The 12,894-nt window shown below is 49.8% G+C and overlaps 2 protein-coding genes across 7 annotated transcripts in view; one reads left to right on the top strand and one right to left on the bottom strand.

Moving 5' to 3' along the window:
• The first annotated feature begins 658 nt into the window (after nt 1–658).
• The window catches only part of TCP10L (t-complex 10 like), a 40,439-nt gene continuing 28,203 nt past the window's right edge, over nt 659–12,894 (top strand). For 3 of the 6 annotated variants that reach the window (XR_011535663.1, XM_070603321.1, XM_070603320.1), the window contains exons 1-3: nt 659–743; nt 1,254–1,317; nt 12,075–12,204. Coding sequence is in view for 4 of the 6 variants with exons in the window: in XM_070603321.1 (XP_070459422.1) it covers nt 710–743; nt 1,254–1,317; nt 12,075–12,204 (228 nt within the window). In the remaining 2 variants the exon portion in view is untranslated. Of the gene's footprint in view, nt 744–1,253; nt 1,318–10,735; nt 10,870–12,074; nt 12,205–12,894 lie in introns of those variants that run through there. The other 3 variants (XM_008514818.2, XM_008514748.2, XR_011535664.1) reach the window with 2 other exon arrangements.
• Nucleotides 917–3,978, bottom strand: GPR31 (G protein-coupled receptor 31). Its single transcript, XM_070603326.1, has one exon. It carries the CDS (start codon nt 3,626–3,628, stop codon nt 2,486–2,488), a length of 1,143 nt encoding a protein of 380 aa, XP_070459427.1. The 5' UTR covers nt 3,629–3,978; the 3' UTR covers nt 917–2,485.

The following is a 12,894-nucleotide window of genomic DNA, read 5'->3' as shown; positions in this document are numbered from 1 at the left end:
GCTCGGTGTTCAGCAGGGTCGTACGTATGATTTTCTTTAATCCCCACAATAACCCACAAGTCAGGGTTTGTCTCCTCATTTTACAGAAGAGGAAAGTTCAGAGCAGTTTGGTGATTTGTCCCAGGTCACAAAGCTGGGAAGTGACAAAGCGGGAGGCTGAGCCAAAGGCCCTGACCTTGGCCACGAACCCAGTGGCTCTCAGCCCTGGCTGTAAATGAACACAACGAATGAGGGAAATTAAAAATCCCGGTGCCCACATCCCTCCTCAGACCAACTGAGTCAGGATGGCCAGTGTGGACTCTGGCAGGAGGGTTTTCTAAAAGCACCCCATCGCCCAGCCAGCTGCGCTGCGTTAGGACCACGGCTGAGCAAAGGGGAGGGTGGCCGGCTCTGCCCAGGAAGCAGTCGACCCTAGGAGGCAGCAACAGGGTGAGGAGATGCCCCTATTTGCCACGCTGAAGGTGTGAGCGGGGAGGTGCAGGGAGCAGCTAGTGGCTGTGCCCCTGGAGTGGATGCCATGCCCAAGCGAAGGGCCAGCGGGGGCCCTGCATGCTTGGTCGTGCTTGCTGGCAAGCCTTTTAGGTGGCTGTTTTTGTCCCACCCAAGGACACATGCGGTTGCCATGGCATCTGTTCCATGTCTATGTGACTTCACAGTGTGGATTTACCTGTGTAGAGAGTCACGGATCTCCACGTCCAAAGGCAGGAAAATGGTTAAGACGCATCCCCTGGATAGACATTTGGGTAATCAAGCGAAGAAGGCCTATGGGGAGTTTATCATAATATGGAAAATGTTTATGTTAAATGTTAGGTTTTGTTTAAAAGCAGCACTTAAAGTTGTGTGTGCCGTACGTTCAGGGGAAGCAAAATGAGACATTTCTTTTCAAAGGAAAAAAGAAAACAGGGGCGGTGTAGGATGTGTTTGCATCAGAGAGTTTTATTCAGACTTTTCACATCCTCCTCTGGGCACGTTCCCCTTCTGAGTCCTTGGAAGTCTGTTCACTTAGGAGAAAGTGGCAAAGGCTTTCTGATCAGATTCATGTTCCCCTGGGAGCTATTGGGCACATTCCTCTCCCTCTGTCAGGTGGGTTTTCACACACGTGGCAGAAGCACAGTAGAAGGAAGACCCTAGCATTGCAAGTTTGGTTCTGATAAGGAGCCTACCTGGGAGGCACACAGTTCCGGGAAGGGGGGGGAGGAGTTTTGCCATTTTCTCTTGCCTAATGCCGTCGCTTTTAACCTTAAATATTACAGAGATCATGCGTCTGCCTGGGAAAGCAGCGGTCTCTCCATGTGGACAACACAGGTGCAGCTCCAGGTAAGGCTGACAGGTGTGGAGCTGCAGGGACCCATGTCATGACAAAGTAGACCTCAAGCATTTTGGTGACCCCCTTTTGGGACCATCCTTCCAGGTCTGAACAGAGAATGAAACATAAAGCTGTTAGGAAGGTGACTTTCAAAATCCTTTGTCACCAACATGAGCTACAAGGCTGGGGCATCACTGGGGAGGCATGAGATGAAAAGATGCAGCCTTTGCCGGCGTGTCCAGGAGCCGGGGTTGCAGGCGGTACCCACTTCTCTGTGGTGTCTCCCACCTGTGCAGAGAAGGCAGGTACCACCTCCCACCCCAGCCCCTGGTGCCCTTCTGCACCCGTTAGTCATGGTTTAGGGTTGGAAATCACCAGTTCACAGGCACTTGGGTATCTCACACCGGGAAGCATAAAGTACTGACTGTCTTCATAGCGGGGGAGGCAAAGTAAATTGTAAAGGCATTTAGGCATTCAAAGTGAAAAAGAAAAAACAACAGTTCTAGAGGCCATTTTGAGAAATTTAGTAAGAAAATGTTTCTTATAATAAACCAGGGAACTAACTGCATTGTCTTTGCTGTGGAGTATCATCTATACAAATGCAGTGAGATTTTATAAAACTAAAAACCTTATGTGCTCAGGAGAGCCTAGCGTGGAAGACAACTTACATACCCTGAATCTCTTCGCAGAACCCCAAAGTCCTGACTTTCCTGTGTCGGTTGTCACCAGTCTGTGCAATAGGTGAGAAGAAAGCAGAGATTTTGGGTATTTACAATCTGAAGCACAGAAATGAAACCGACTTGCCGAGACCAGAGTGAGAATGAAACGAGCCCGCAGCCTCTCCTCCTCCGTTGCTCGTCCATCCAGGCCCTTTAACTCAGGAATGGGTGTGTAGTGGCTGCTGGAGTCTTCAATTTAGCCATTTCCTCCTCATCGTGTATAAAGGGAGGCCCAGCCTCCTAATTTTGATCTGCTGCTCTAGTTACGTAAAACAGCAGAAGAAAATCTTGGAAAAGAAAATATTTAGTGCCATTTGGGGCAGTTATGTCCAAGTCTGTTCCCCGATCTTTGTGGTGGAGTCTCAAGGTTTCCTCTTCTTCCAGAATCCTGCCTCATGGCCATTCTTACTTAGATCCCAGGGGGTTCTCATCCACACGGGGGTGAGGGAGCTCGCTGTCCTCACGAGTAGGAGTCTTTGAGGTTGCAGCCTGTGGCCTCTGCTTCCTGCCCTCGGCCTCTGAGTGTGTAGAAGACCTTGCGATAGGAGAGTCTGAAGGTGGGGTTCGAGAAGCAGTACACCACCGGGTTCAGCACGCTCTGCAGGTAGGTGAGGCTGCTGGTCACGTCGGACAAGTGCTCCAGGGCTCTCCGGACCCTGCAGCTGTCTGACCTCCGGAAGATGGTTAGCAAGATTCGGGCCACGAAGCTGGGCAGAAAGCACAGGGCAAACAGCACCACGACCACGGCCACCAGAGCCTGGGCCCTCTGCAGCTTGGGCTGCTTGTCGGGGTCTCGGAGCCTCTTCTGGAGAATCCTGATGATCCTGGCATTGCAGAACAAGATGAGGCCAAAGGGAAGAATAATTTGGAGGAGGAAGAGCACTTTCTGCCAGATAACGCTGAAGGAGAAATCTCCTTGGGGCTCGAAAGTGGGGCACGCAGCCTCCGAGATGAACAAGCTCTGGTGGCTGAGGGCTGCCATCAGGAGCCAGACGAGGACGGAGATGCCCCAGGCTGCCCGCAGGGACAGAAGGTTGACCTTGAGCCTCGGGTGGACCACTCGGAGATAACGGTCTAAAGCCACGGCCGTGAGGAAAGCAACGCCCACCCCGCGGCTGAGGGCCCGCAGGAAGATGAGGGTTTGGCAGGCCGAGAGTCCAAGGCTCCAGGTCTTGTGTGTCAGGTAGGAGGCGGCGTGGAAGGGCAGGCAGAGGGTCAGCAGGAGGTCGGCGATGACCAGGTTGAACAGGTAGACGGCGTAGGGCTTCCACACCTTCAGACGGAAGCAGAATGTCCACAGCGCGATGGCATTGCCCACGAGGCCCAGCCCGCACTCCAGCACGAGCAGCACGGCCAGCGACCCCTCCACCGCCGCGCTGTGCACGGAGCAGTTGGCCAGGGGCATGACGCTGCGGGCCAGGGGCATGACGCTGCGGGTCAGCGGCTGGAGACGACTCAAGGGTGGCAGCCAACTGCAGAGACCCGGGACTTCGGGGTATGCTCGTTGCTCTTTCACACAAAAGGAAAGAAAAAAAATCTTCCCCGTGCCACAGAAGATGTAAGTTCTGCATTTTCTCAACAAGGAAATATGCAGCACCAGCATCAGAATAAAGTCAAAAGCAAAGCAAAACTTTTGGAGGAAAGAGGACCGGGTTGCGGGGAGGGGAAAGATCCCCTTGCAGTTCTGTTCTGCTCTGTTTTGCCCTAAAAAAGGGGAAATTGTGTTTCACTTCACATCATCTGGCGCTAAATTGGAGCAGTAACATCCTGAGAACGGCCGGGTGAGTGCGACTGTGCTTCCGCAGCTGTGGCCGAAGGAGCTGGAAAAGTTTAATTATGTGAAGACACTGTCGTCCTTATAAGATCAAAATAATGGTTGGAACAAAAAGATTGTTTTCCAGTTTGAATATGTTTCGTGGGGAAGCTTTTCTTTTCATAAGTAAAGGGCATTTATGGAGACCCTCTGCTCGTGGCTTGATTTCACACACTGACAGTCAGATCTGGTTCCTACACTCACTGGGAAGAAGATTTGCGGTCCTCTGTGTGTCCAGGGACAAAACAATGCCTGGCAAGTAATGAGGGTCAATAAATAAATATTGAATGAATCCAGTCATCTCTACCCTTTGCTGACCCTAGTTCACCTTGGTACTGACCCACGGTTGACCCGAATTCACCTTGGTCCTGACCCAGAGAGGACCCTAATTCACTTTTGTCCTGACCCATACAGGACCCTGGTTCACCTTGGTCCTGGCCCATGGTTGACCCTAGTTCACGTTGGTGTTGACCCACGGTTGACCCTAATTCACATTGGTGTTGACCCACGGTTGACCCTAATTCTCTATGGTTCTGTTCAGTCTGGCTTGGGTTTTGATATTAAACAGACTTTAGTCCTAGTTCCGGTTTCTCACTTAGCAGCAGAGAGATTTTGGGAGGCAAATGCTCGTCGGCGCCCCCTGGCTTCTCCACCTGTGAGGCGAAGGTGATCACACCGCCTGCAGGTCCTTGTATCTGAGACACAGGGGAAGCACTTGGCACCAGATCTGGGACACGGTGGGCACTCAACACTTTCACTGTCATTATAAACCTCTATCTGATGCTCAGATTTCTAACAAAACTCTTTTTTCTCTCCCAACATAGTCACACAATTTCGCACCAAACATCAGTTCTGTGTCGCTTTGGTGCCGTCATTTCTGAGATCTAACTTGAAAGCTTTAAAAAGGTCTCGACAGGAATCGTTACTAAAGTTTGCCTCATGTTTATCATGTGTCATTGTTGCAAAGAACTGTGCAACAATGAGGCGAACTAGCTACAAGTTTAAACTCTATTTTATGCATGAAGAAGTGGAAGCACAGCGAGGTTGGGTAATACGCTCAAGGTCACAGGCCAGTGAGGGGCGGGAGCGGGATCGTCCAGCCCAGATTCCCACCAGAGCCCGGCTTGACCACGCTGCTGTACCATTTCCTGATCGGAACAGCTTCACTCCTGAGTTCATAAAAAGCCTGTATTTCTAGAAGCCCCACCGGGCTACCTCCTTGTGAGATATTTCAGGTAATTGCACTCGTATTCCTTCCTGCTTTAATTATAGCAGGATTGTCCTTTCCAGCTGGACCGCCAGCCCGTGTATCACCCCATCTCTGCATCGTGCAGGCTCACCTGCCTCTTTGCTCCCCGAGAAGATGCATTTGGTGAGTCCTCTGAGCATCTGGAATTGTAGAAATGTCCCGACTGTTGCCCACACAGCGACACCTTCTGTGAACGAGGATTCGCCAACCACATGTTCATTATAAACGGTTCCTCGGGAGCACGCGAGGATGGAATACAACATGGGTTCCAGGGGAGGGTTGGCTGGAGACCGTGTATCTCATCTCTAACACGCACAATGACACCCAGAAAAGCTGCTAACTCACCCAACTCTTCAGGGATGGAAGTTGCATAAACGCAGGAAAGAAATGGATTAAGTCTCTTTCTCTCAGCTCATTGGAAACTCTGACAGACCTTGAAAGCTACCTCTTAATTGCAGATTTCAGTTTATACCAAAAACTTTCTAAGATATAGGTATTCTAGTTCAACAAGTGACACAGACATTAATAATTACATATTTTCCTTTTTAAATATAGGAAACCAAAGTTATGAGATTTTTTAAAATTCTGCTTCTTTTTCTTAGCACGTTGACTTATCTTCCTTACTGCTAAAAGAATGAATTGTTCCTTCCTTCCTGTCTTTTAAAGTCATACTATTTGAGCTTCTCCCTCAGGGATCTTGTCTTCTTAAATCTTATTATCCCCAGAAACTCATTTTCCATCACCAGTCCTGTTTATTCAATGCTCTTCCTATTTGGGCTACTTCTCTGTTCTCACTTCCATTTGTGTGGTGCGTATTTCATTCACACGCCTGTTCCTAAATTTAAGTGAAAACGGACTTGTTGCTTTAAACCCACATACAAATGTAATTCTATGCATTTTTCCTTTCCAGTTTTCCTTTTATGTCTGAAAATAGCCAGAAGGAAGACTTTGTAAAGACTGAATAAATACTCTGACTTAGACTTTCCTGTCACTTGCTGTGACGTCAGACAACTGTGAAGTTGGGAGGAACAGGATGGTCCCCATAAAGCCGCCCCCTCTCTGACACCAACTGTAGGTGTGGGGGTCCCCGAGACACCCCTCAGTCTGGATGATTCTCTGAAGGACTCACAGAGCTCATTGGACGTTGTTATATTCATGGTTGTGTCATATTACAGGGAAGGACGTGGATTAGAATCAGCCGAGGGGAGGGACATGGGACAGAGTTCTGGAGAGTAATCAGCATGGAGCTTCCATTGTCCTCCTCTGTGGAGTCAGGAAGCATTAATCTCCCCGGACAGATGTGTGACAACACGCACCGGGCATGTCAACCAGGGGAGCCCCCTGGAGCCTTGGTGACCAGAGTCTTTATCACATTATTTATTTATCACATCACATTATTACTACTTGCCTGCCCAAGGCCCCCAGGCAAAGACACCCCTATCAAGCGTAACATTCCATGGCCACTGGGCTTGGAGATCAGCAGCTAAGGGCAAAGGTCAGCCCCCTTTTTGGTCAAAGTTAAATTCTTTATCACATATTTATTTAATCAAAAAAATTCAGGGAGCTGGCTTGGTGGCATAGTGGTTAAGTTCGTGTGCTCCACTTTGGTGGCTGCCTGGGGTTCACAGGTTTGGATCCCAGGTGCAAACCTAGCACTGCTCATCACGCCATGCTGTGGTGGCATCCTACATAAAATAGAGGAAGGTTGGCACCGATGTTAGCTCAGCGACAATCTTCCTCACCAAAAGAAAAAAAAAAATCAGGACATATTAAATGTTACTCATTTTGTGATGAGATTACAAATGCTCATAATTCTATATTATACTTCCTAACTTTAAGAGACTTCTATTCCAGTGGGCAAGAGCAATGAATAAACACACTTGTAAAGAATAACATGATACAAGTAAAGAAAAGATGCAATTGAAGTGGAGGTGGGTGGGAGCGGGGTCAGGAGGGAAGGAGGAGAAAATTACAGTCTGCTTGAGTGCCGGGGTGAGGCCCGGGGCAGGAAAGTACAGCTGGGTGAATACAACCACAGACTTGGGTGTGCCCAGCTGTGCAACGTTTATAGCATTTTGGGAAGGCTAGTGATTTTTCTCAACCTCGGTTAGCGAGTTTTTGTAGCCTCTCAAAAGTTCACTACATCTCATGTTCTTTTCCTTCTCTCATATTTAGGTGATTGCCCCCCTCTGTGACCCTGCCCTCCCTCTCTCTAAGGAATAACTCATTCACCTGAGCTTGGCACTACTTCCAAGTCCATGGTGAGGTCACACTTCACTCCTTTTGTCCTATTTCCACCTCCAGTCCTGGGGGGTGGGGGGGGAGGGTGTGATGCTGGAGAAAGGAGCTATGGTCATTTCCAAAACCAGTGGAATTGTTTCAGAAAAAGAAGCTGAAAGTACCATCTCAGAGGTTAGAACTCACATGGATGTGGCAGAGTTCAGAGCCCATATCGGCGTGTACGGTTTGGTGGAAAAGAATTTTTCGGGGGCCGGCCCTATGGTCCAGTAGTTGAGTTCACACTCTGCTTCAGTGGCCCAGGGTTTTGCGGGTTCGGATCCTGGGCGTGGACCTAGCACTGCTCATCAGGCCCTGCTGAGGCGGCGTCCCACATGCCACAACCAGAAGCATCTGCAACTAGACTATACGACTATGTACTGGGGGCGCTTTGGGGAGAAGAAAATAAAAAAGAGGAAGATTGGCAACAGATGTCAACTCAGGGCCAATCTTTAAATAAAAAAAATAAAAGGAATTTTCACAACCTCAGAACATTCCCATAATGTGAATATCATCAAAGGACTGAATTACTAATGCAATCAGTGTTTCATGCATAAGAGATCACTTTGAACATGATTCATTGTTATAGAAAAATTGTAATCCTACAAAAATAAGACTTTAATGAAAGGGGAATAATTGTCCTCAGGCTCCAACACTGAGTCAAAACATGGATTGTGCAGACGCACTTCCTGGTAAAAAAGCTTTTTTTTTCCCCTTCATTTTTTCAGTACGGGTTAAAATGAAGCACGGAGTTTCAAACTCAGAATGATGGAAAACCCCTAAATAGATTTTCCCGAGTGGACACGCAAGAGGAAGAGGGGGGCAGAAGTAAAACTGAAAGCACAGAATTCGTAAATAAGACCAGGTTTCACAAGGTGGTCTTTTCAGTTTTGTTGCTAATGGAGAAATCGATTTAACACATCAGAAATGGTGTTCCTTACATTTGTTTGTGTGTGAAAGCGGTGATTGTTAAATACGTTGTCATTCGTTTGGGTGCTCATTCCGTAAACTGCTGGGGTACCTGATACATGTCCAGTCCCGCTCTGGCCCTGGCGGTACAGTGGCATCGAGGCAAAGTCTGTGTCCCTGGATCAGCGTCCAGCGGGGAAAATGGACAGTTAGCGAGTGGACCATCAGGCGGGAGTGAGTGTTGCGAATCAGAGAGAGTGGACAACATGGTGACAGCAGTGCTATTTTGAAAGGCTGGCCTTCAAAGGCCTTTCTGAGAAGGGACACTTTTTTTTTTTTGGTGAAGAAGATTGGCCCTGAGCTAACATCTGTTTCCAAAATTCCTCTTCCCCCGACCCCCAAAGCCCCAATGCATATTTGTATATCATAGTGGTAAGTCATTCTAATTTTTCTATGTGGGACGCCAGCACAGCATGGCTTGATGAGCAGTGTATAGGTCCACACCCCGGATCCAAACCAGCAAACCCTGAGCTTCTAAAGCGGAGCACAGGAACTTAACCACTCGGCCTCAGGGCCGGCCCCAGAAGGGACATTTTAAGGGAATCCTTGAAGGCACATGAGGGAAGGAGTCAGTGGCTGTGTGGGGGACAGGAAAGACATGCAGGATTTCTCCTAGAATTGAACAAGTTTTTGGAACTTTCTTTTGGAAGAATGGGTAAAAGCATCCAAGAGCATTTTTAAAATTAGATACTAAAATGTATTCTTAGGTTATGGGAATTAATCTCATCTTGATGCAGAAATAGAAAGATCAACGGCAGAGAACAAAAAATGAAGAAATAAAGTCAAATCGGTGAGTAAATAGGATGAACTTGCCTGCAAATACTCTGTGCTTTTATTCTAAAAAACTCACTCTCCGTATTGTTTTCTGTAATGTGAAATTACAGATGCCTTTCTATGGTGGCCAGCGCAAGAAAGCGGAATCTGTCAATAGGAGATGGTGCTCTTGGCTAGGCAGCCCCGGGCGCCGGGTGTGGCCGGCAAAGTGCCGTCCACCGCGTGTCTCTTTAGCAGATTTTGGCAGAGATCCACACGCCGTTAGCAAAATTCTCTGCTTTATATTAAATGAAACGTCCTTGAACCTGTGCTCCGGTCAGGGAAGACCTTACACCAGAGGATACTCTCCCCCAAATGATCTTCACACTGAAGACGGGGGTGAAGAAACCCAGCACCGGAGGCTTCTGCCCCGGTTCCCACCTCCTCCTCGTCAGTTACCCCCTCGTTCTATTCTCACAACACCTCTGACATCCCCGGGGCACCCTCTGGGGCAGTGGAGACCTGCAGAGCCGCTGGCCTGCGGTCGCCCCGGGCACAAGGAGCAGTGGGGTGGGAGTGACAGACTGCCATCTCCTCATCAAGGTCAGGAGCCCTATCCTCATAAATAACACCTACGTTGTCTGTGCAAGGGATGGACGCGGAGGACGTCTGGGCGGACAGAGCACGGCGGGCTCTGTGGCCGTCCTCCAGCGCAGCCTGCTTCCTGGCCTTGCCAGCAGGCGCCAAGCTGCAGCGGCATCTGGACCACTGAGGGAGGGCTCCTCCTCTATGCTGCTTTATGTGGCTCGCGCTCTCCTGCAGGGGACGCTGCACCCAGGCCGGGCGTCCTGCTGATCACAAGGCTGTAGGACAGACAGTGTGACTATCCAACAGCACAACCCAGAGCACCAGGCACATGGATTCACCCACCTAACTGGTCCAGGGAGGATGTGACCTTGGAACCATGGAACTAGGGTGGTCATGAGACATTGGGGGAGCTGCTGTGTCAGACCCTGATGCAGCTGGACCCCTGTCCCACAGCACAGCTGTGACCAGGGTCCCTGGGACCACTCATACACTGAGTAGAATGCATGCATGTCCAAAGGCTTCCATCTGCTGGCTTTCTAAATATTTGGTTATTACCTATACAGGACTGTCGATGAGAAATGATGGGTAACGTTTAACACCAGGCATTGTCTCTCCCACTAGTTTCTCATCTTTATTATCACAAAAATCGTGTGGACAATTTAGACGGGGAGGCATTTTGTGCAATGATGAAATTTTGAACCATTTCTCCCGTGTAAACTTGCATATCTTATTTTCTCCTCACGAACATCTCTCGTAGCAAATCATTTGTCTTGACATCAAAAGACAGTTTATATTTCTTCAAGAATACGTGCTAAGAGAAACGAATTCTTACTATATATTGCATGTTAAACATTTGATATTAAACACAGTTTTGGGGGGTCACTTGGGAGGGGGAATTTTGCCACCCCCAGTTTCCTGTGTTGGTAGATATATCCCATTGACTAGAAAATCACATATTTGTGACTCAGTCACGTATTTGTAAATATTTAATTATAGCTGAAGCTTAGGAAATCAGAAAGCTTGATGGCGGGTTGGGAGGTATGAGAAGGGTACGCTTCTTTAAGACAGGGAGTCAGTTTAGAATCTGCACTGTTTTCTGAGATGGGGAAGGAGGGGGGAGACAGGAGCAGCCGTGGGAGGTCACGGCCAAGAGGAACTGGATCCTGCCCCCAGGGACCGCCATGGACTAGGCGAGGTGACCACGTCTGGTTGGGGTGGCTGAAAGGACTTGTCTCCCCTAGACTGAGGGGTTTAAGAGTTTGGGGCCTGAGACTCCGGGATATTTATATTTTTTAAGAGAAATAGGGTTACAAGAATGATACACTCAAGCCAGCTTCTGAAGGGGACTTTAGTAAAACCCAGCTGGGAAAGGAATGACAGGATGACTAGGTGCCTCGCTGTCTTTGCTGTGGGTCTACTGGATTCTCTTTCCTCAGGAAACGAGCACTTTCCCCCAGCTTACTCTTCTACGGCTGTGGTTAAATTGTTCGTTCCCAAGTTCATCTGCAGTTTGGAGTTTTTCTGTGAATACATTTCTGTTGACTCACGGGCGGTGATGGGGACAATCTGAGTCGTCTGTAAACCCTCCCAGGGGAAGTCAGGGGTCTGATTCTGAGTCAGCCGCTGGTCCTCTTCCTGGTAGAGGCTTCCTTGACTAGAAATGAAGGAAAGTCAGCTGAGACGGGCTTTCCGGGAGGAGGCCTCACCATCCCAGGGAGCCTTTGGTTTTCCGGTTTTGCTTTTGCTTTTGTTTTGTGCGGCTTTGCGTCACGGGCAGCAACGCCGGCCTCTGAAGGATGCTCTCCTGGCCGTGTCCTCGAGCACAGAGCGACGCTGTGCACTGACACACACCTCCTTTTGCTCAAGGCTTGCTTGAAGGCAGGACGACCGTCCTTTCTGGTTGTTTCGGGAGGGGCCTGGGGCACGGTGACAGCCCCTCCCCGCGTCTCTAGGAGCCAGGCCCTCACGACGGCCTCCCCAGTCGGTCCAAACCTCGCCGCCCGCTGGGGGCGTTAGAAAAGCCATCGAGGCAACGTGGTAGATGGGTCTGTTTCGATTTGTAAGGTGCGGTGACTGCTCAGCTCACGTTTGGTCCCCTCAACCTCCCGTTGAGACAATCTTGATGACATGGAGGGAGCGCTGACAGCCAGTCCATTTCGAGTTTGGCTGATTTTCTATGAATTAAAGTGTTTTTTATCCATCACTATCCATCACCTGTGGCCTGTTCGGGCCCCTCCGTTGTGTGGTTCCCAGACACTGAGATGACCTTTTACTTGGGTTAGTTTATTAGGGAGAACGGGCTGTGATGAAGAGTGGTCACTCCATCCGACAGTGGAAGGGGAGCTCTGTGTCCCACCCGCCGCCTCACCCCGGCTCCTGACCGCCTCCTCCTTCCCCCAGGATGCTGAGCGCTCCTCTGGAGGCTGAGGAGCCAGCAGAGACCGGCGGCCCAGAGGATGGGAGGGCCGGGACCACCCCCCAGAAGGTGGCCGGACTCTCCAGGGAGGACAGCCAGGCCCAGGAGATGCTGGTGAGCCGGGTGACACTGGGCCCTGGGATGCCGGGCGCCACAGGGCTTGTGTTTGTGCTGACTTAGTCTCACCAGCTTTTATCTGGACCCTACCCCCGAGACCCGGCATGCGGGGTCCCTGTGCTTCTCATCTTGTGAGCCGTTTCGGTAATGCTTTCACGGACATCGACATTTGCCTCCTTTGAGGAGGGGCTTGGGGTGCCTTCCGTTCTGCCACTTTGTGCCTTGATGGAGCAGAGGCAGGATGCGGAGTTAAACTGGAGTATTTCAGCTTAACCTCCTCAACCCAAGAGGGGGCACAAGACTGTAGAAACTTGCTTCAAAAACTCACAAAGCTTACGTCACTTAAGTTGTCCGCCCAGCCCCGAGCTCCAGCAGCTTCCTCGCCCGACTCCTCGGTGAGTCTCCCCACCCTCTGTCCCCAGGAAGGCCCTGGATGTCCCCCGTCCATTGTGCCCTCTGTCCAGCCACCGTGGTCACACAACACAGGACTGTACCTTCTCTCAATCCCGTTTATCCTTGCAACACAGGGTCAAAGGAAGGACCCCCCCTGGAAAAGCTGGTGTGTCGGCTTTAAAATGCCGTGGCCTCTGCTAATTTCTAAACAGTTGATAAACTATCTTTTTCAATACAACACAGGTGTTTTGCTTGTGTCTCTGGGAATTCAGAGCTATGAGCCACGGAACATTG

This window comes from Equus przewalskii, chromosome 32, assembly GCF_037783145.1.
Source record: "Equus przewalskii isolate Varuska chromosome 32, EquPr2, whole genome shotgun sequence".
In the NCBI taxonomy this organism is placed as follows: domain Eukaryota; kingdom Metazoa; phylum Chordata; class Mammalia; order Perissodactyla; family Equidae; genus Equus; species Equus przewalskii.
The sequence above is the reverse complement of the archived record's forward strand: the minus strand, read 5'-3'. Positions and strand labels throughout refer to the sequence as shown.